Source organism: Borostomias antarcticus, assembly GCF_949987555.1.
Source record: "Borostomias antarcticus genome assembly, chromosome: 14".
Classification (NCBI taxonomy): Eukaryota; Metazoa; Chordata; class Actinopteri; order Stomiiformes; family Stomiidae; genus Borostomias; species Borostomias antarcticus.
Window position 1 is genome coordinate 15,377,798 of NC_140247.1, and position 23,375 is coordinate 15,401,172.

The following is a 23,375-nucleotide window of genomic DNA, read 5'->3' on the forward strand; positions in this document are numbered from 1 at the left end:
AAAATCCTCTCTTTGGCGGACGGTGGAGCATAGGGTGGTAACTCCTGGATATTATTCCGCTTGGTCTGGGCATAATTCTACACATCCATTGGTTCAACGATGGGTATCCAAGTTCGACTATCCGCATCGTTTAGCGGTGTAGCCTCAGCAAGCCTCTCAGACGCGTAGACATCTTCCGGTCACGTAATGTATCACTCTCCCAAATCCGCGATGTTGGTAAGCGCCTCTCCACAACCACACTCATATTTTGATACAGTAGGCCTAATGTGAACACATTCTATTTTCTCAAAGATAGCCCTCAGTAGGCTAGTACTAGTAGGCTAGCGGTGTCCCTCTCTCCTCGGCCCACTGTGCGGAACTATTTTCAGGTGGGCTTCCCTGGCACAGAGTTGCCACACAAAGGGGCCGATTGTCCACCTCATAAGCCGTCTACCCAAAATACCGGATGAGGAGTTTGGCTCTGGGGATCTGATTTCTTCTGTGAGAATTTGCTTAAGGCCTCTCAAATAGGCCTACATCAGCATAACAGCAGAGGCTATAGCCTGCTATATCAGAGGACTATTTAAGAATAAACAATATAATCTTCCTTTGATCCAAACTGCTCTCTCTGACTCTCTTAATCGCTTAAACCTTATTGATATCATGAGAACAAGAAGGTATGAAATGCACGCACGCAGACACACACACACACACACACACACACACACACACACACACACACACACACACGAGCTATGTCGAGCACAGTTTAACCGAAGTGGCTACTCATGTGAGTTTGTGAACCGAGATGTCTCAAAATTATACGGTAAATAGCTCCATCTTGTGGCATCTTCTAATTTAACAATGTGATCCATGTGTTTTTGTGCGTGGCTGGAAGCCAGCGCACCTAGTATAGCGTTTGTTGGGTTATCACTCCCTCCCTCCCGAAAATGTTGGCCTGCATTTCTCTAAAAAACAAAATCAACCCATCGATCTCCCCTGCACAAGTAGAGTAGTGGTGAGAGCATTGGACTCCCACCCGGGAGACCGGGGTTCAAGACCGGGTGGGGATGACTTTATGGGGCTATACCCCAAACCTCCACACGTTCATCCTTTCACTCCAACCTTTTTATCCCTTTTCTAAATTCCACAAGTAAAGTAGTGGTCAGAGCATTGGACGCGCAGGACATTCTCAGAGATTACCGTCTATGCTGAACGAAACTCCTCTAGTCTATATGTAGCTAAACAAACGCTGATGTTTACGTTTTATAAATCCGGTGGACTTCCGTTTCCCCTTTAATGATACAGACTACTACCACCTGGTGGTGTAAAGTTATCTCATCTCACACAAGCACAGATCGGAGGTTCCACTTGGCTACTGGCACAAACAGGAAACCTGTGTACCCCTATCTCCTATGTGAGAGTAGGCTATTCTCCAAGACAGGGTTAACTCTAAAAAGAGAGATCAAAAGCCCTAATGGTGTTTTCCTTCCTTTCCTACTAAATTCAAAATATATACAGAATATAAAATTACAAAAAACATACAGAGTTTACAAATACAAAGCAGTTTATTTGTTACATTGTATCAATAAAGAGCAATAGTAAGTCGCTTATGAAAATGTAAGTACAATAATAGTGTCTAAATATATAGCCTACAGAATAGCAAAATACAAAAAATATATACACGGAATCATGTATAATGTGAAGTGAAATGATATGTAACATAGTCCCAAAGAGTCGTCTCGGGGGTGGGGGCTTGTGTCTAAGGGAAAACATCTCAGGGTGGGGGGGGGGGGGGGGGGCACAGAGATTGTTAATGTAGAGGGCCCAGAATTTAGTGGAACGCCCCTGCTGATAAGTGCCGTTTGACAGGAACCCAGAGTGGTTATCGTCTGTATTTGGGCAGGGATGGCACAAGTGTCACCCCAGTAGCCCTAAGATATGCTTAGAGCAATCACACTGATTGCTTAACATCTTGGCAAAATCAAAAGAGGCATCATTAGTCAACCTGGCTGCAATTCCCCACCTCACCATCTGCGTCTCCAAGATGCACGCGCATGGGCGAGAGCAGCCACACGGGGGCGCACCTTCTCCAGTCAAGTTTGGTTATTATAACATTACTACTTGATCATTACTTGAAACGCATCTTTCAGGGCCCGTTTTGTGCGCACGCAACCTCTATTAATGAGGCCCCAGGGCTGGAATGAGTTGGGCTTCCGGGACATCCGAATTCAGTTCCTCTGGCACCTGCTGGCCCACATGTTTTGTTTTCTATGTAGGCTCCCCCGCATCACGGCCACTTCATTTAGGCGTTAAAATCCAATTTAGTATTTAGCTGGACTCTAATAGAAAAATCAGACCTAATCTATATGTTAATATGACCCACTGCCTGCAGAAATCCGTGAGGGATAAAGGGATTTTTTTTAAACAATCCAATAATAATGTTTGAGGGAATCACATTATCCTTTTGAAAAGCAGCTGCGAGGGACAGAGGTCCACTCTAATCTGTCTCTGCACTTCAGTCATTAAATCGTGTTTAGTAGTGGTTAACACGGCCGTCACATTCTCTTTCCTGACAGAAGACATTCCGGGCGGATAATCCAATGATGGATTTTGTCAGAAGCGATGTCTCTCCGCCGACTCGAGAATTTTACAGAGGGGCCAAAAATGAAGCACTCGATCCCTGTAGCCAAAGACATATTACCTACCGGGCCTACCGGGCCCAGGCCCAGGGGCCCAAGACCTCAGGGGGCCCATTGCATTTCTTGTTGCAGGGACACTCATGGAAATTTATGGTGAGATTCCTTACACAAACATTAAAAAAAATAATATTTTGAACAGTTTATAGGGGAGTTTAAAAAAAGAGAGAAGCTTGTGTGGGCTACATATTTTCTATAGCCTACTCGTTAATCTAATGGGTGGAAATGTAGGCTAACTTTCCATAGATAAATGAGTAGGCTATAAAACTAGTCTATAGAGGGCACTATTAAAGTTTGTGAATTTGAGACAGATCACACAGGTGCAGGTCACAAGGTCAATCGGTTCAATCTGTTTGATCTTGATAAAGAACCGTACATGTAAAATGGAACAATGTCACATTAAGCGGAGCAGCAATACAAAAGATTTGAAAAGAAAAAGAGTCAAGGATGCTTTACAGCAGGTTCCTCGCATTTCCAGTTTTTTAAAGAAAACAAACTGAGAACAACAGTGTTGCGTCGGAGGCTGTAGGCGGGTGGGGGGAGTTGGTAGGGAGGGTCGGCCATTTTTTCATGATCCGTCTATATGACTGTAGCACATTCAAATGAATCCTTCCATCCAACCAATCAGACCACCGTGTTGTAAAGCGAGCGCGCGGTGAGGAGCACCTGCAGGTTCACACATCCACCTCACGAGGGCGACAACACTCAATGTTACTGCATTCAGTAACCAGTAGCCTACCACCGGCCCGACTATAACCCCAAAACAAACTGGTTCCCCCTGCTTGCTTTGTCAGTGGGCCCTAGGTGCATATCTAATAGCCTGGAAATAATGAATAATGACGGTGATGGTAGTTCCCAAAAACAACACACCATTATCACTTTATTTTCTTTCTTAAAAAAGAATCCTGATGAAAATTAGAAACAACATGAACATTACATTTCATTTATAGCGTTATAGAGGCAGAGTAGCCTACCTTGAGAAGTACACAGCTACTGATGTGAAGGATAGGCCTGCATGGAGCAAGTAGCCTATGGCTCTGTTCATTAGGCCTATTGTTTTAGAGTCTATTAAGTAGGCTAGGCTATGCTATGTCGCTGAACCAGTAGTCTAGAGTTTCTCAATTCCAAAATATCCTACCTCTAGCCTGTAAGTCTATTGATCACATCTCATATTCCAACTGCGCCGCAAGGGTTAACTGAGCTTGTGCCATAAGCTGTTGGTGGTGAGGAGAGGGAGGGAGGATGGAGAGAGGAGGGGGGAGAGAGATCGGGGAAGAGCGAGGAGGCATTCGTCACTGGCGCTCTACGCTCACAGGGGGAGTCAGTGGTAAGAAAACGGAACGTGGACACAATGGATTGTCAAATACACTAATTACAACCGGAGCAACCTTTTTGGAAAACGCAGGATATAAGGTAGGCTTTATGGTAACCGAACAGCGAAAATGCGTTTGCTCTGCTCGTTTTGGCGCGACAGTAGAAGTGTTGTTCAGATTGCGAGAGAAAGATGCAGGAAGAGAACATCAGGGAAGCGAGGTGACCGAGAGGCCCTCTATTTCCGCAGGGTCCTAATGTTTCTGACAACACATCTTAGTGTGTTTTGACAGACGCGCCTGTATTGTCAATGAAACTGCGATGTTTTAAAAACGACGACTTTTGATATTTGGCAGCGAGAGAGTTGTTAAGCCCGTTTATGAAACTGACCAGTCCCGGAGAAGTCTAGCTTGCCACCGGGCTGTTCGCGTCACAACAAAGCCTCTGTACTCGCGCACACATGACAGCTTAATTGACGAACCGTTATAATGTGACTGACTGGCTGAATAACATGCACATTGTAGCCTATCCAACGTGTAAATGTATAGCAGTGCACTAATTGTCCGTGTGTAAACGAATTATTCGAAATTCGCTGTTGCAGCTTTTCTAGGGCTATGTGCACACCAGCCTCATTATTATGATAACGCTTATAACTGTATTGGAAAGGTAACGATTGTGACCAACTGGGCTGAATAGGCCTCTAAACAATACATTGTTGTGGTATGGTATTTTCCTTTAAATAGGCACTAGAGCAATGCCCGTTCCCGTATGACAGATTCATTATAAAGGCTATTGCTATGCATTATTACATGTTTATTAAATACACTAAATAAAATGAATGTATTAATACAATAGGCTACTTGACACAACTCCCCTTCCTTAATAATCTTTTGAACAATTGAACTCAGTAGGCTATATTTTCCATTCATTCACTCACTGCCACATTTGTTTGTAATGTGTATGAAATATATTACGACATTAGGACTCCAGATCCCAGTATGCATTGCGAGTTATGCAGCTGTAGTCCTATGGCAGCCCTCACCATGGACGTGTTACACTACGGATGAGGCATTCAAAGATGGCGGCTCATTGATTCCAATGGAAGTTGCTCACCCAGCGCATACGACTCCTACTTCCTACTTCTGTAGGCCACAGCACCTGCGTAATAGTGTTTTACTTGGTCCCCCCTATCTCTATTTGCCGTAGACATATGTAGCCTACTGAAACATGGAGTAGCTTTTGAAACTCACTCCTCAAAGGAGCGCTGACAGTCCCGCCAAGAAGGACGTCCCTATTGGCGCAACCGTCAGCGCGTCCGCCTCCCAAGCGGGAGGCGCGGGTTCTAATCCTGCCCTGGGCATTCCGGAACGTTTGGATTACACATACATGAGTAAAGAAACAGCTGGGAAACTCAGGCTCTTGGTGGTTTCTAAAGATGGACCCAATGTTTTAAAACTTGCTAATTCCAAGGGTCGTTTTTTGACCTTGAGTGATACCTAGACGTTTTTTCCGGAGTCTGGACAAATGTTTCTTTCCCCCTGCATGTCTATGGATATGTCTACATGTTTTTGGCTGAGTGTCAACTTCACACAGCGTCCAGTTCTCCAGATAATTGTCCCAGAGATACATTCAGACAGAGGTTTCTGGACTTACTGATAGATAAGCAGGAGAAGGCTGCCCACTGCATTGGCAAAATATTGATGTCTGACCATGAATACAGTTTATTATTGCTATTGCTGACGACCTAGGCCTAGCTAGCCTGGCTCTAGCCCCTGAATCTGTATTTTCAAAATGAGATTCAGGGTCTGGAAAAGCTCTCGTCCAGTGATTTCTGAGTTGGAATTCCAACCAGACCAATCAGCATCCATCACGAATGTGATGACGGAATTAAACTGCTGGGCTTGATTGGTTAGGGGGAGGAGCTAAATCCTGAGGACTCCCTCTTCGGTAACGGCTGCGACGGGATCCTGCTCAAACTGAATGAAGTGAAACTTTACTTTATTTTATTCTTTGAGTGCAAAATCACACCGAGGTGCCTCAATGCACTTTACAACAAAATTAAAAACAACACAGAAATGAACAGACAAGAACATGGACAGACAGACAAATGTGAAAACGCATGGACAGAAAACGACAAGCAATATACCGTACAAGCATCAAAGTACAGTGAAATAGAACAATATAAACAATAAATAGTGCAATATAATATATAACTATAGAAACAAAATAGCGATTCAGTACGAGTGTCAGGCTAGCTAAACTAGCCTCCCCGCTACTCAGACCAACATAGGCCCACACTGTGTAGAGCATACTGTAGCCTATTCTAGCCTATATATAGTACACTACATACTGTAATACACTAGCCGTGGCTTCTTTTACCTGTACAATGAGCAGCCTCATGAGTCTAGAGCTGGCGCACAATACCAGGAAACCAGCACAGTATACGACAGCGCTGAAAGAATGGAGGCATTGTGTCTGACATTCGCAGGATTGCGGTCTCGTAGTTGATTCGTCCTACATGATGTGTAGCTGGAAATAGTAGGTGGTGGATTCCATCATCACAAGGTCCAGCGCCGAGCAGCATAAGAATCCGCTGGGTCCGAGAGAGAAAGGGCCCGGGCCTTAGATTTGCGGCTCTGATAGCACGAATGGGACTTATATTTAGGCAGATTAATACGGTTAGCTTTAAGACCCTGTGGCGTCTTTTCCACTTTGCATCAGCTAAATGCTGATGGTGATGGGGGGTTGGGGTTGGGGTTGGGGTTGGGGGGGGGAGTGGACTCCAATGATGAGGCAGAGAAAAAATCCAAGCAATGGAAATGAGACCCTGTAATGAAGAGAGGAGGAAGCACAAACAGGGCTTGTTAGTCGGGTTTGATCTCTTCCAGCTCTCCCCCACTGATCCCTATTCAATATGCTGAATAGCTACTTATTTGCGCTCGTTTCGGTGCTCCTCTCTCCCCGTGCTGCAGTGCAGCTGTCCTCCTCATAGAGCTGTGAATACTGTAGACGTGTTGCAATCAATCAATCAAAGCTTTATTTGTATAGCGCATTTCATACACAGAGGCAACACAATGCGCTTTACAGAGAACAAGGGAGGTGGGCACGTCCCACCCCTACATATTCCAGAGGGAAGCAAAAAAACAGTATCACCCAGTAATTGTCCACTGGCACAGTCACATGAGTGATTATTTTCACTAACTCTCTTCCTTGATTTCATTATCTTCAACCCCCCTCCATGTTTTTATTTAGCCTCTTTCTCCCTTTATCTCCGAATCCTTCTACATAATCGCCCCAGTTTAGATCTCTCTCTCTCTCTCTCTCTCCCTCCTAGTATCTGTTGTCCTCCATTTAGACCCCCCTGAGTTTGACTCCCAGCCTAACAGGTTGCATTTGTTTCGTCTCCCCAGCAGAGTGCAGGTGTAAAGCCAGAGCTGCTCCTCCAGTCATGCTGTCATCGCCGCCCGTCAGTCTCCCCTCTGAGGTGCGCTTGATTTGAGCCATGATGAAGACCGAAGCCCCGTCTACGGGGGGCAACAATGGAAGCGGCGGCGGCGGCGGGTCCACCATGCGGAGCGCGTCCCCGCACCGCAACGCCTACGAGGCAGGGCTCCAGGCGCTGAAGCAGGCCAGTGACTCCCTCAACAGCGCGGCCAATGGGGAGAACAATCCCGCCCGAGGCGCCAAGCCACCGCCGCTGCCCCGTCCCACGGGCCGCGGGCGGTGCTACGGCTCCAACGTCCACCGCATCAAGAACATGTTCATGCAGATGCAGTCGCCAGGCGACGAGGACGGTGGCGGCGGCGGTGGAGGTGGTGATCCAGCCGGGAGGGCGGAGCAGACGGTCAAGCTGTCGCTGTCGCTGCCGCGTGCCAGCAGCCTGAACGAGAACGTGGACCACAGCGCCCTGCTCAAGCTGGGCGCCACCGTGTCGGAGCGCGTCAACCGCTTCGACCCCAAGAGCGGTGAGGGGGCGGGGGGAGCGGGAGGCGGCGGGGGCGGGCGCGGCGGCAGTGGCGGCGGCACCGGGGGGGGCGGGTCCTCGGGCTACTCCAAGCTGCAGGAGACCAGGAAGATCTTCGAGCAGCGCACGCTGCAGGAGAAGCAGGCCGCCACCAACCGCATCCTGCTGAAGAAGGAGCGGGCGTCCGGCTTCAAGGACGGACGTCTGGACGTGGTGGTGCCCTTCAACGGCAGCACCGAGTCCCTAGATAGGCTGGACTCTGGTGGCGGGGGCGGGCCCGGGGAGGCGGTTAGCCCCACCGTGAGACAGCTGAGCTCCGTGTTCGAGAAGAACCACCTCCACCGCCCGACCTCTACCTCGCCACTGCCCCGCGCCGAGAGCCCCACCCCGGTGAAGCCCAAGACGGCGGCCAGGAAGGCGCGCGTCGGTTTGCCCGCCGGCGCCGGTCAGGAGGATGGAGGCGCCCCGGAGCATGAGGGGTCACCGCGGAGGGGCAGGTCGGCCTCGGGGAGCTCTCGACCGAGGGACAGGGCCGCCTCCTCCTCCTCCGGCGACGCCGGGCCCGAGGAGGAAGAGAGGAGGTGGGAGGCCGCGACCGAAGCCAGGGGCTCGAGTACGGGAAGCGACCCGGACGGGGAGTCCAAACCCGGGGAGCGGCAGGACGCTGAGGCCCCCGAGGCAGGGAGCCGGCTGGTGCAGGCCGAGGTCCACGCCTCCCTGGAGAACGGACAGGAAGAGGGCGGCGGCTCTGCCCGGACGGAGGAGGAGGAGGAGGAGGAGGGGGAGAGTAGGCGGAGGGGACCGGGGGAGGAGATGGAGGAGGCGGAGCCCGAGCACGAGGGTCGGGGCCAGGACGGCGGCAGGGAGGAGGAGGAGGAGGAGGAGTCTCGCAAGGAGGATTACTCAGAGGCGGACCTGGTGGACATCAGCACCTACAGCGGCGCGGGGGAGGATTCCGGAGGCAGCCAGCTGGACGAGGATGAGGAGGAGGAGGAAGAGGAGGAGGCCTACGAGCCTGAGTCCAGCTGCTCCGAGATCCCGGGCCTGCCCGCCGAGGAGGAGCCTCCGCCGGCCAATAGGAAGATCTGCTTCAGCACCGGACCAATCAAGGTGAGTCAGGGGCGCGCAAGGGGGCGGGGGGGGGCGGAGCTTGAAATTCACTTTAGAGAAGCAATGCCTCTGACACGCTGTGTGATAAGCGTCAAGTGTTGAACCCACTTGAACTTGATAGATACTGAACACACTGCTGAACACTACAGTATCAGGCTGTCGGGGTGGTTACGTTAATCACTGAGAAGGTTCGACGGTCGGCAGTACTCACAACACTAGTGCGGTCGGCTAATTCACCTGAAATGACTCCCTCCAATTCCTGTAACAGAGATCTCTGTCAGAGAGTCCTCTGACAATACACTTCCCCATCTAGAGACACAGTGCTGCAATAAAACTGTACATCTCACCGTCGGCCCCTCTGATTGGCCGAAGCTGTTTAAACGCACCAATCCCGGCTGTGTTTGCTGGAGAGGAGCCGTTTGGGGCTGGATGCGTGGGTGGATGTAGCATGTAAGACCGGCAGGTTGTGAAATCCCTCTCTGGCTCGGTCAGCATGTCCTAATGTGTCGGCGCGCAGACATCCTCGTCTGAGAGGAGAGAGAAAGTCGAGGATTTTCCCTTCGACGTGCGGCGTGTGATGGTTTTCTCTGGCATCAGCGAGAATGACTGTGTTGAAATTAGATACTGTGCTGTAGATCCTTCCAGAAGCCTCCGGTCTTAGCTGTGGTATTAGCTCTGTGATCTACACTGGGATCTGGGGGGAGCGAGAGAGAGAGAGAGAGAGAGAGAGGGAGACTTCAAATGATGACTTATTGATCAAAGCAGCAAGCTCAGCTGAAGAACTGATAGAGAGACGGAGAGAAAGAGGGAGAGAAGGAAGGAGGGAGAGAGAGAGAGAGATGCTGCTTACTGGAGTGTTAGGGTCATGTCCAGGCGCGGGTCATACAGGCATTTCTCTCATCACTTGATACTCTGTATTGTATTACATAAATGGGTAGGTAAGCAGGTAAGTAGGTGTACTTAGTGTATTTGATAACAGTCAGTATCTCCATATCCTTCTGTGCTTGGTAACCTGAGATGCAATGTGAACTGTTGAATAGTCCCGTTAAGGTTCTGTTGGATCTACCCAGTGTTACTGTGACCCAGTTCCTCTGCTTCGCTCCCACGTCATCTGGCGCCTGTATGGGTGCTTCTGGAGAGGTCAACCCGATCTCCGGCGCTGTCCGCTGTCGGTGGCGTGAACAGAGCCAGACTGGACACTGTATATCCTGTGTCTTCCTCACACCCAAGAGGAGAAGGCTATATCCAGGACGTTTAGTAAAATCCCCCCTTGTCTTTATTTCTGTCTTCAATCAAGTTCAAATTAAGTAGTCTACTCCTTTTTGTCAGTTGATGGGTGGCTCTGGTCCAGATCCTTGTTAATTAATTCAGTATAGCTAATAGCTAAAAATGTAACTGAACATCCTTAAATGTGATTTGGTGGATTAGGCCCACATTAGGCCCACAATGGGCATTGGCTACTATTGGAGCCCAGTTCATTCGATAACGATAGTTTTAAAAACGTCCTATTGGCACCGATTAATCGGCAAAACCGATTAATCGGTCGACCTCTAGTAGCAACATTGTCCATTGATAGAAGTTGGACTGTGTGTACGAATGATCTAATGAGACACAAATAAGACCGAAGCGCTCATAAACATCTTATTACAGCTTTCACTTTTTGTTGCTACGCGGAGCAGCCATCTTGATTTGAGTTGGGTGGGGTCGGGGGAGTGTTCCAGATGATGTTTTTGCCGGTGAACTAGGGAAGTCCCAGGCCCGAGGTAACTGGAATGCAGCGTAAACCACCTGTCACGGGTTGAGGGGGTGGGGGGGGGTCGCGTGGCAGAGATATATTATCATGTGATAGATCATGTGACAGATCATGTGATAGTGAGGAAGTGAAACAAGAGGTTGCTCCATCCACACACAGTAGGTGGCGGTGGCAAAATGTTCTTATTATATACAGTATATATCTTATTATATATATATATATATATATATATATATATATATATATATATACTGTATATGTTTTCCATCAATCCACCATGCATACGATGTTAAACATATAGCTGTTTCTGCTGTGTGATGTGCTAAATGTGCTAATTACCTGAAAACAGGTTCCCACTTAACCAAATTAGTAGGCTATATTTTTCCATCATATGTATGGGGGATTGATGGAAAATCAATAAAGACTGCTATAAAAAAAAAAAAAAAAAAAGGAGAATTGGGTGAAGGTTGGGAGATGCTAGGCTGGGCTAGCTGCTGCTGCTCTGGTTCCAACCTGGAGGCTCCACACCCCCCTGTCCTAGCTCCTCTCTCCCAGGACCTCCTCCCAGCCTGCAGGCTCCACACCCCCCCCCCCCCCTGTCCTGTCCTCTCCAGTCCCCCCCCCCCCCCCAGATCACCAGGTGAACCTGTCAGACTACCTCTGCCCCAGGAACCTGTCTGGGCTTGCAGCCACAGGCTCCTTCCTGTCACAGTTACCCAGACTGCTCGGCGTGGCTGGACCACGTCATACCTCTCTGACCCTGGGTGTGGGGTGGAGGGGAGGGGAGGGTTCCGGAACCCGATAGTGGAGGAACCTTGCCTGGTATCAGGCGTGTTGTGTCTCGCTGGGAGCGCGTCTCAGGTGTGGCGGTCGGTTTAGTCGTGCGGTTGGTCGAAACGCTGATGCTAGTTTAGCTGTGCTGTCCGTCTTATCGGCACGCTGTCTGGGAGATCACGTCTCGGCCTGATAGCTGAGAACTCCGCTGCAGCTGGCTCCAATGCCGCCGTGTGTGTGTGTGTGTGTGCGTGTGTGTGACCCTGTTATTAAGTGCTTCCTGATTCCAGTCGGACTTGGGTGGCCCCTCTTATCCACCCAAGCAGAGGAAGCGGGTCGGTCCAGAGGGGGGAAGGGGTGGGGGAACAGGAGGAGGGGGGGGGGGGGGGAGGACTGGACAGGGTGGACAGGATACGGCCAGCGGTGAGACAGGAAGTCGTGCAGAGGAGAAACAACCATCTCGTTCCAATGCAGCTGCAGCACTGCTACCGACCAAGAATGTCTCTGCGTGTCCTGATAGGACGCCCTACATTTCCATTAGAAGACCGTCATACTTGTAGGATAAGTCGTCTCAAAGTCCTCTCCAGGGGGGTGGTCTGCTAGTTCCGCTGGTCTTCTCGTTCTGCTGTAGAACACACAAGGTCACAGTTCAACTCAGGAGCTGAGAATACAGAACGTCAGTCCAGCCTGAGCAGTTAGCTGGACTTTAGAAGCAGGTTGGTGAGTTTTATAAGGGAGCGGACGACCGGTACGTTGCTGTCGGTTGGTCAGTGTCGGGGCAGATTGTTCAAGCTCTGAGCGTGTGTGTTGAACACAGCGGAGGCGGCTCCATTGTCTAACGTAGCGCCGGAGTTGGCCAGTAGAAATTAAACAGATTAAGGCTACGCCCTGGACTAGAGGGTGTATATTTAGAAACCTGGGTCTCAGAACTTTCCCCTAATCCACCACCGGCGTGATGGGGTGTTTAAAGCTCTGGGAAGGTTGGGGAGGGTGGGGGGTCAGAGGTCACTGTGGTGGTAGAGTCAGGAGTCAGTCTGTAAACGCTGCGCTCAACTAGAGATTGAGGACATTCCTCCAGATTTCGTCGCTGCAAGTGGGTGGAGACAATTTTAAAGACTTTTTTTTTTTTAAATCCTGCGTTGCAGAACCAATCCAAAGTCTTTAGGGCGGTCTTTCATAATCTGGCCGTGACATGTTTTGATTTCAGTGTTTTAATTCTCCACTCCAGTTCGTTCGTGGTAAGGCGGGTCCTTCTCCCTATTGGTGGAGATGTAGGCACTGGCTCTGATTGGTAGGGTTGGTTGTCGCCGCTGTTCTAGCGACGATTTTCAATGGAGACGTCTCCAGACTTTCTGAGGCGTAGATCTCCAAAGTCTGGTATCACGAGACTACTGCGGGCGGGCGGACTACTACTAGCGTCATCGCTTCATTGTCCAGGGTTCTGTCCAGGGTTCCTGTATCTCGTGCACTATGACAAGTAAAGATTCTAGAATCCTGGCGTCATGGCGTGACGGCGTGGACGAACTCTGGTGGAGCCGACCGGCGATGGCTCCGCCCCTTCTAACCTTCCTCCCCGTGTCTCTGTCCCTCACCCAGAACCCTCGCTGTCACTAGACTAGATCCTTATCGCTCTCCATGCGCACGTGTGTGTGTGTGTGTGTGTGTGTGTGTGTGTGGGGAACAACATATCCAGCAGCATTCCAGCTGCGTTTTATAGTCTTGAAAAGAAGAGCTAGCCTTGTTTACAGTACGGCCTAAGGCTTGTGTGTGTGTGTGTGTGTGTGCGTGTGTGTGTGTGTGTGTGCGTAGCATGCATAGGGGTTCGTGGCTGCTCCTCTCTCCAGTTCTACCCCTCCTAGAGCGTTACAGGAAGTAATTGTAAGTCTCTTCTTCCTGCTTCCTAAAGTCGACACCTGATTGTGTCTGTAACGAGTCAGTTGCCCCAGAGACACAGAGAAAAACGTGGTGCTGCAGATATTAAGTTAAATCAGACTGTATTCATATGATTGAGTATATTCATATTGCAGTGTGCATTCAGTGCGTCTCACAGGGCCTGCCAAGGGTTCGCAGGGGCGGGTGGAGGTAAGATGGAGGACAGCTGTGTGTGTTCCAGCTCAGGGGTATTGAGAGGAGGGCGAGTGTGTGTGTGTGTGTGTGTGTGTGTGTGTGTGTGTGTGTGTGTCGGGTTCCTCACAGTAGCTGGATGGAATATTAGAGAGAGGAAGCAGGACAATACACAGCACACATGCCTGAACAGGCTTCCCTCCCTCCCTCCATCCCTCCCTCTCTCCCTCCCTCCCTCCCACCACTCTCCCTCCCTCCCTCCCTCTGCACCACCTCCCTCTCCCTCTCTCTCCTTTTCCCCGGAGAGAAGGATTATTAAAAACCTGTCCATTCTTTCTCCCACAACCTGAACAGGAAGAGCTCTTTGTGTGTGTGTGTGTGTGTGTGTGTGTGTGTGTGTGTGTGTGTGTGTGTGTGTGTGTGTATGTATGTGTGTGTGTGTGTGTCTTTGTGTCTGTGTGCATTTGTGCTCACACCCAGCTCAATTTAGTTTGCCTTTGTTGTGACACAATCTGTGTGTGTGTGTGTGTGTGTGTGTGTGTGTGTGTGTGTGTGTGTGTGTGTGTATGTGTGTGTGTGTGTGTCATTATGGTTCCTCTCAGGGGGACGTTGCTACTACAGACATTTTGTGCCTCTCCCCGTCAGACATGTTGTCTTGTCCTGCCGACGGTGGTGCCAACATCGGAGCAGCGGTCGTTAGCAGAATCGCTCCCAGTGAGCAGGCTAGCACCTTGCATGGCAGCTGCTGCCATCTGTGTGTGAATGGGTGAATGAGAGGCCATTGTGAAGTGCTTTGGATAAAAGCGCTATATAAGTGCAGTCCATTTAAAATTTACAGACAGGCAGGCAGGCAGACAGAGAGACAGACAGACAGACAGACAGACAGACAGACAATGACTCTGATACACTTACCATGTAACCACCAGAGAATCTCCTTCTTTCAATGTGTGTTCATTAGCCTATCAGAGAAAGCCTTCATCCCGTTCACTAGTGTGCCTGCGTGAGCGATAGTGCTTAACAAACCCAATTAGCCTCTTCCCTACAAACCTCTTAGAATTCCTTCGAAACGGCAACCGTGTTGTAATCCCTGGTTACTAGAGGCGGAGAGACGGAGGCTTTGGAACAAACGAGGCTGTTCCATGACCTCAGCCTCTCCGCGGGCCGGGCCGAGCCTGGCCGGTAACAGAACCCCCTCCCCCGGTCCGACACGCCGCCCAACGCCGCGTTCAGCGCTACCGCGCCGCGACGCTCGCTAATTTGTTCCCGTTCCGCCTCTTATTGGGGCGCCCCATCCTGCCCAGGGCGGCCTCTACTGAGCATGCCCCGAAGCGCTTGATACTTTCTGGTGGAGGTCGGCCAGCGGCGGACTGACTGGACGCCTCCTCCAGTACATCATCACCCCCGTCGAAACGCCCCAGGGGCGTTTTTTTACCCTCCCGCAGAGAGAACCGGTTGGGTCGGTTTCGGTGTGAACTCCCCCGCACTCCTTTACTTGACTTTATTCAGTTCATGTTTTACAGGGACAATGCACACCAATCAACCATTTTAGGAACATTTTAGTAAATGAGCCCTCATGGTAAATGTGCCAGTGTTAGCTGAGTAGCTAGTTTTCAACTGCTGTCCCTAGGCAAGATGTTAAGTGCCAGATAAAAACAGTAAGAAAGACATTTCAAAAAAACAGATAAGGAAAAGATTACATAAACAACACAGTAATAAGACATTTCATGCACATTTAGGACATGGCAGTGATGTAGCGACCGTGCGCTCGGAGCTTCACGCTGACTGCGCACGGCCCTCTGGGAGGTTTGTGGAGGCCTTTTTAAACCGAACCCATGCGAGGGTTTCCTCCGATGATTATAAATCTGAACTCACATGATTTATAGAACCAGCGGCTGCTTGCCAATGTGATCCTGATGAAATATGGGGTCAGTCAGTCAGTCAGCCAGTCAGTCAGTCAGTCAGTCAGTCAACCAGTCAGTCAGTCAGTCAGTCAGTCAGTCAGTCAGTCAGTCAGTCAGTCAGTCAGTCAGCCAACCAGTCAGTCAGTCAGTCAGTCAGTCAGTCAACCAGTCAGTCAGTCAGTCAGTCAGCCAGTCAGTCAGTCAGTCAGTCAGTCAGTCAGTCAGCCAGTCAGTCAGTCAGTCAGTCAGTCAGTCAGTCAGCCAACCAGTCAGTCAACCAGTCAGTCAGTCAGTCAACCAGTCAGTCAGTCCGTCAGTCAACCAGTCAGTCAGTCAGTCAACCAGTCAGTCAACCAGTCAGTCAGTCAGTCAGTCAGTCAGTCAGTCAGACAGTCAGTCAACCAGTCATTCAGTCAGTCAGTCAGTCAGTCAGTCAGTCAGTTAACTATATTTCTACAGAGATAGATCAGTCAGTCAGTCAGCCACATTACGGTAGACAGATAAATCAGTCAGCCAGTCAGTAAATCAGCCAGTCAGTAAATCAACAGTCAACCATCACATGACAGGGTGACGGAGGAGAGTACTGGAAAATGATGGAGTGATGAAGTGACGGACGGACAGATAAAGAGGAGGGATGGCGCGGTGACGATGGCGCGGTGACAATAAGACGTGTGCCTGCTGTCGTCACAGCCACATTTCCAAGCCAGAGACGGAAATCACTACTCTCCGTGGCTGATTTCATCATCGCCTACCGTAGGCCAGCTGGGCTGTGATTTGTAGATCTGCATTTTTCTCTCCTGGGAAGAGAGGTTGTCGGTCTTACGTCGGTTAGGAGGCCGGATGGGGCCTCCATTTTGTTCACGATCATGATCATCAACACAAATGAGCTCCCCTCGCCCTGTCTGTCCTTCTGTCCGCACTTTCCTCGGACACCGTCGGCCCGACAGCGTTCATTCGGCACGCGTAACCGCAAGGGTCCTGCGGACAGACCGTGACAGGTTCCGATTTTGAATTAATGTACGTTTTGGCTCATTTTAGCATAAAATACTGCCAGCCAATAGGAATACTGCTCTGAATAGAACCCCACCCCCAGCGTTCCAGATGCCTACTCTAGAATTATCTAGCTGCTCATCAGCTGCAAGGAGCTGCAGCTTTGCCCAAAATGTGTGTGGCTGCCCTGATACAAACACTGAACTATTACCTCACACCAGCCCTGATACAAACACTGAACTATTACCTCACACCAGCCCTGATACAAACACTGAACTATTACCTCACACCAGCCCTGATACAAACACTGAACTATTACCTCACACCAGCCCTGATACAAACACTGAACTATTACCTCGCCCCAGCCTACTCTAGAATTATTTATCTATTGCTCAGCTTTGCCCAACATTAGTGCGTTTTATTGTCCACCCAATAGTAGCGGCTATCTGGCTTGCAGACAATAGTCAAGCCAAGCTATCATTGAGACGGGACTTGCCAAACACAACATGTCCGCTAGGTCCTGGAGGGGGAGGGGGGGGGGGGCATAGAATGGACTAAATGGCCAATTACTGATTGCTCCAACAGGTATCAGAACTAGCGATTACTTAACGATAACGATGATTGGATGGCCTAAGCTGGAGGGATAGCAGATGTAGTATTTAGTTGGTATCCATAGTGCTCCAACGGGTGTCATAACTAATTGTAAGATCGGATATTACCGTTAAATCCCTGTGATTTGTTGATCTGGTTTATGCTTGTAGTCGTTCGTGCCTTTTTTTAAACAACCACGTTTGGCTAAAGTCACCTAAAAGACGATAGAAGTCGTGCTGATGGTGTACACCATTTCAACTTTCACCCAATCCCCTCTGTCAGTTTCTGATCCTCTTACACACACACACACACACACTCACACACACACACACACACACACACAACTCTCACCCCTGGGGGGGGGCCCAGCCCGGAGCCCAGTGCGTTGTGGAGCCACACTGTCAATAGGATTACTGTTCTGTCTCTATCCAATAAGAGCAACACACACCAACGGACAGTAGAGAACACTACTACACTGGTACTGCACTGTCCTGTGTGTGTGTGTGTGTGTGTGTGTGTGTGTGTGTGTGTGTGTGTGTGTGTGTGTGTGTGTGTGTGAGAGTGTATGTGTGTGTGTGTGTGTGTGTGTATGTGTGTGTGAGTGTGTGTGTGTGTGTGTGTGTGTGTGTGTGTGTGTGTGTGTGTGTGTGTGTGGAGAAGGGGGGGGGCTACATCGAACACACACACGTCCATCAGCCCCCCCCCTCCCCCCAGAGAAGCCGTCTCCGACCGCCACCGCAGCGCCTACCGACTGTTTCCTAGGAGACCGGCCGTCTCTGTTGTGGGTTACGGCGACCCCCGACCCCGATCTCATTCAGACCGCGTGTCTGTCCGCCCGTCCTCAGACTGACCTGATTCACATGTCCCCCTGGACGAACCGAGGACACACGGTCCCACATGGTCCCACCTCCCAAACAGATAGAGAGTGGATGTATGAGTTAGTCACAATGTCTTGACCAAACAGATAGAGAGTGGATGTATGAGTTAGTCACAATTTCTTGACCTGTAGCTGGACTGGGAGGTGGTTTTCTGGACTGGGAGGTGGTTTTCTGGACTGGGAGGTGGTTTCCTGGACTGGGAGGTGGTTTCCTGGACTGGGAGGTGGTTTCCTGGACTGGGAGGTGGTTTTCTGGACTGGGAGGTGGTTTTCTGAGGTACTGAGGGGGGGGGGGGGGTTGTATTCAATTCAATAAACTTTATTTAAACTCGAAGGACACTGAGGTTGCCCTAATTTACAGTGACGACGAGTAAGAAAAAGTGCAGAGATAAAACAATAATAACACTAAAAGCAAAACATAAAATAGAGTAAAGTTAAAATATAAGATAATAAGAACAGACTAAAATCAATAAATCCAAGTAAAACAATTACAAAAGATGTGCGAAATTCAGAAATCCTGTATTTGAAATAGCTATGCCAGCACGATAGGGGGACCAGCATCCCTGTGTGTGTTCTGGTTCACCTGGCTATACACCTACTCTCTATAGGTCTGTCTCTGGATGTCTGTCTTCTGTCTGTCTCTGTTTCTCTGTCTCTCTCTCACTCTCTCTCTCTCTGTCTGTCTGTGGCTGTCTTGTCTGTCACTGTCGGTGTGTTTGACGCTTTGTCACTGTGTGCGTGTGTCTCTCTCTCTCTCGCTCCTACTTCCCCCTCTGCTATGACTCAATCCTGCAGCTTTCTATTCCTCTCCAGCTCTGGTAGGCATACACACACACATGCACGCATGCATGCACGCACACATACACACACACTACCAGTACCAGTGTAGTAGTGTTCTCTACTGTCCGTTGGTGCGTGTTGCTCTTATTGGATACATGTGCACGGACCACTCCGCTGCCCTCTTCAGCATGTTTGAGAGGCAGATTTTAATGGAGAGTCCTTTGTTGTGGAGCTTGTAATTTTCCTCCCCTCTATTTTTTGGGGAGGAGAGGGAAGCTGCTCTTTTTCGCTCCCGTTTCTCCTCCAGCTGTGAGCTGCAGTGTCACATCCACCCGTCTGCGCTGCCAGTTGCCTGCGCTAACTAACTAGCTCTGCACCTCATCTGTTAGCCTGCGCTAACTAACTAGCTCTGCACCTCATCTGTTAGCCTGCGCTAACTAACTAGCTCTGCACCTCATCTGTTAGCCTGCGCTAACTAACTAGCTCTGCACCTCATCTGTTAGCCTGCGCTAACTAACTAGCTCTGCACCTCATCTGTTAGCCTGTGCTAACTAGCTACTGCAGCTCATCTGTTAGCCTGCACTAACTAGCTACTGCAGCTCATCTGTTAGCCTGCGCTAACTAACTAGCTCTGCAGCTCATCCTTTAGCCTACGCTAACTAACTAGCTCTGCAGCTCATCTGTTAGCCTGCGCTAACTAACTAACTTAGCAGCTCATCTGTTAGCCTGCGCTAACTAACTTAGCAGCTCATCTATTAGCCTGCGCTAACTAACTCTGCAGCTCATCTGTCAGCCTGTGCTAGCTACTGCAGCTCATCTATTATCCTGCGCTAACTAGCTACTGCAGCTCATCTATTATCCTGCGCTAAATAGCTACTGCAGCTCATCTGTCAGCCTGTGCTAACTAGCTACAGCTCATCTGTTAGCCTGTGCTAACTAGCTACTGCAGCTCATCTGTTAGCCTGCGCTAACTAACTAGATGTGCAGCTCATCTGTTAGCCTGTGCTAACTAACTAACTTAGCAGCTCATCTATTAGCCTGCGCTAACTAGTTACTGCAGCTCACCTGTTAGCCTGCGCTAACTAACTCTGCAGCTCATCTGTCAGCCTGTGCTAACTAGCTCTGCAGCTCATCTGTTAGCCTGTGCTAACTAACTTGCAGCTCATCTGTCAGCCTGTGCTAACTATCTGCAGCTCATATGTCCAACGCCACTGCGGTCCTGACTAAGATGGGGTTTCCCTCCTCTGTCAGGGCAAGCTATCCATTTTTAATGCTCCCAACGTGAGATTTATATGCCCACCCTGCATGCATGGGTGGGCTTCCTGCAGAAGCTATTATGAGTATCAAAACTGCTTCCTCTCCTCCTCACCTGCTTTCCTCCTCTCCTCTCCTCGCTCCGGCAGCTGTGTCCTCACAGCGCTCTGTTTTTGCCTCCACTTTCTAAGAGGAAAAAGAGGGGAACTTTCTGTTCTAGCCGAAGCGTCTGCTGGAAGTCGGTTCTCCAGCCCGGAATGTTCATGAAAATGACACGGACACAGCAGCACCTCTACCACCACACGGATCTGGTTCCTCAGTGGTAGAACTAGCCCTTCTCAGTCCTGTTGTCTCATGCCAGACAACAGTCCTTTGCCGCTCCATTCACTTCGCCGTCAAAATAAATAGGTGTCGGCCTATTTAGGAGAGGCGCTCATATTTACAAGTGTCAGATAAACAGGAAACTTCACTTACCTAAGCAAAAGGGTCTATTTAAACAAATGCTGGGTTTTGAAGCCTCGGCGCTACCATTAAATAACTTATTTAGACGCGTTCTGTCCGAGTGAATTTATTTTTCCGAGGTAGTCTTCTTCTGTGGTGGTGGCGGTGCTTTGAAGCTTCAAACAGATGAGCGAGCATGCGACAACAGGACTGAAAAGGGCTATGGTAGAACCTGCCTAGAATGTACTTACACATAGCCTCCTAATGTGCTGATAGTTAGTGCTGTTAAAGGGCAATGCTCGTTTTTGACAACCTGGACCTTATTTACGACATATTATAAGAAGTTTGACTCACCGAGATCACTTTGGTGTAGTTCGGAGGCCTGTAGAAGAAATTTAAAATCCAGCGCGAGCCAGTATATCCATGTAATGACGGTGGACGGGGCAACGAGAATGCAGTTTCTCAAAATCTATTTTCGGCCGCTAAACGGTTGTTTTCATCAATCAGATTGGATGAATCGACAGTTGAGATTCCTCAACGCGAGGCATTGTAGTGGTTTTCAAATACGGGGTCTTTAGCCTCTGTAATATGATCTTTACACGCCTTTCCCCACTTGCTCCAGCACGCATGCGCACAGGCCAGCGCGCAGACTGGCTATTCTACGATCGTATTGTTGCTGATGAATGACGACGACAATATTCTCGGCACCAACAACGATCGTAGCGCAGAGAATGTGAGCCGGAGAATAGCCAGTCTGCGCGCTGGCCTGTGCGCATGCGTGCTGGAGCAAGTGGGGAAAGGCGTGTAAAGATCATATTACAGAGGCTAAAGACCCCGTATTTGAAAACCACTACAATGCCTCGCGTTGAGGAATCTCAACTGTCGATTCATCCAATCTGATTGATGAAAACAACCGTTTAGCGGCCGAAAATAGATTTTGAGAAACTGCATTCTCGTTGCCCCGTCCACCGTCATTACATGGATATACTGGCTCGCGCTGGATTTTAAATTTCTTCTACAGGCCTCCGAACTACACCAAAGTGATCTCGGTGAGTCAAACTTCTTATAATATGTCGTAAATAAGGTCCAGGTTGTCAAAAACGAGCATTGCCCTTTAATGGTTTACTGGTTGTAATAGCATGAACGGTAGGCGTTGCGGCGGAGCTTAGCGGTTAGCAGCTAGTTAACTACTAACTCATCAACACTGTAAATGAGGGAAACCTCAGTGCCTTACGAGTATAAATAAAGGTTTGAAATGAAGTTATTCTAATGTTCTTAAAGGGTTAATGTGCTGGTGGTGGGGAGAGATGCTTGTTTACTGCAGACGGCGCAGGTCAAACAGGAAACAGAACGGCTCTGAGCTGAAGAGACGAGGCTGTTGTGGCCGAGTGACGCACAGCCCAGCTTTGAGTGCCTGCCTCTGTCTGTGTGTGTGTGTGCGCGTGTGTGTGTGTGCGCGTGTGTGTGTGTGCGCGTGTGTGTGTATGTGTGAGTGAGGGTGTTTATCACTTGCGCTGGGAGGAGAACAAAATAGTTTCCACTTTCACCATAGTGCAGAACCGAGAGACAGTAGCAGCAACAACCAACGGTCCGGAACTCCAACAGCGGCCAGGGGCATTCTCATTTAAAACCCAGCAGGCTGTGACAACTGACAGTTATATAGTCTTAATAATGAAAGATTGTCTGGTATCGTTTAAGAGAGAGAGGGTGAAAGATAGAGAGATGAGAGAGAGATGAGAGAGAGCGAGGGAGAGGGTTTTATCTAATAATCGTTCATCTCTGTCTAGAGTGTACTGCGTTGTGTCAGTTCGCTCTATAGAGCGGGTCTGTGCAGCGTGACAGCTGACACCGGGGTCACCTGATCTGGCCTCATGTGACAGCTAGGCTCGATGGCTCTGAAGAAATCAAACAGGACAGCCATCTCTGGCACCGCTTCCTGCTTGCGCTGCACTGCTCCGTGTCACAATCCCAACCGCAGAAAACACTGCTGCAGGTTAACCCTTCATGTTCCGTCACACCGTAGCCCTTCGAGGTCGTGGAAGCAGAGTGAATAAACATTACGAAGGCTCTTCTCCCTGAGTTAGGCTGCAGCCATGCAATTAGGGCTGGGTTTTAAAAAATCCATTCATCGATTCTGAATCGATTCTGAATCAAATGATTCTGAATCGATTCATGAATCCCAAAATCTATCTTTTATTTAAAGAATGAATGAATAAATGAAGGAATGAATAGTTCATTAATTCATTCAATGATTCATTCATTCATTTTTGGAAATCAGTATCAATACCCAACTAACCGAATCGATATTGAATCGAATCGAATTGAATCGTGATAATCGATTCCGAACCTTGTGAATCGGAATCGAATCGATTCTTGAAATTCGACTCGATAACTAGCCCTACATGCAGTTGGATCCAACAGTACATCCGAGGAAAGGGTTCAGGAAGAGTTGAGTGAGCGGTTTGGTGTGTGTGTCTGTATAAGGATATCCGCACACTGGATTATTGCTCCCAACACTTTATTTAAGCAACGTTTCAACCGACGGGTTCTTCAGGCAAAATGTCTGATGAATGCCTGAACAAGAACCTGTGGGGTCGAAATGTTGCTTACACTGTAAATAAAGTGTTGGGAGCTATACTCCAGTGTGTAGATGTCCTTTTCCAATTATAGATTCACATTTTTTCTCCTGCACCGGCCTAAAGTACAGGTTGGATGTGCACACAGACACTTCACTGTGTTTCTGTACGAGCCGTGACAACCAGGCCCGGTCACGGTGAGGACAGTGTTTCTGGACGATACCAGTGGCCGCTTGGCTTCAAAATGGCTTCTGTCGTCAGAGAGGAATGTCCCTCTGGCTGAGGATCCCGTCAAGGCTGCTCTCTCTCTC

General features: G+C 49.3%; 1 protein-coding gene across 1 annotated transcript in view; it reads left to right on the plus strand.

Annotated features, from left to right (window-relative positions):
• Window positions 1–3,984: 3,984 nt before the first annotated feature.
• Window positions 3,985–23,375, plus strand: part of ppp1r9ba (protein phosphatase 1, regulatory subunit 9Ba) — a 52,199-nt gene continuing 32,808 nt past the window's right edge. The window contains exons 1-2 of the mRNA XM_084448973.1: window positions 3,985–4,091; window positions 7,400–9,063. Of these exons, the coding sequence (XP_084305099.1) occupies window positions 7,492–9,063 (1,572 nt within the window). The 5' untranslated portion in view covers window positions 3,985–4,091; window positions 7,400–7,491. The remainder of the gene's footprint in view (window positions 4,092–7,399; window positions 9,064–23,375) is intronic.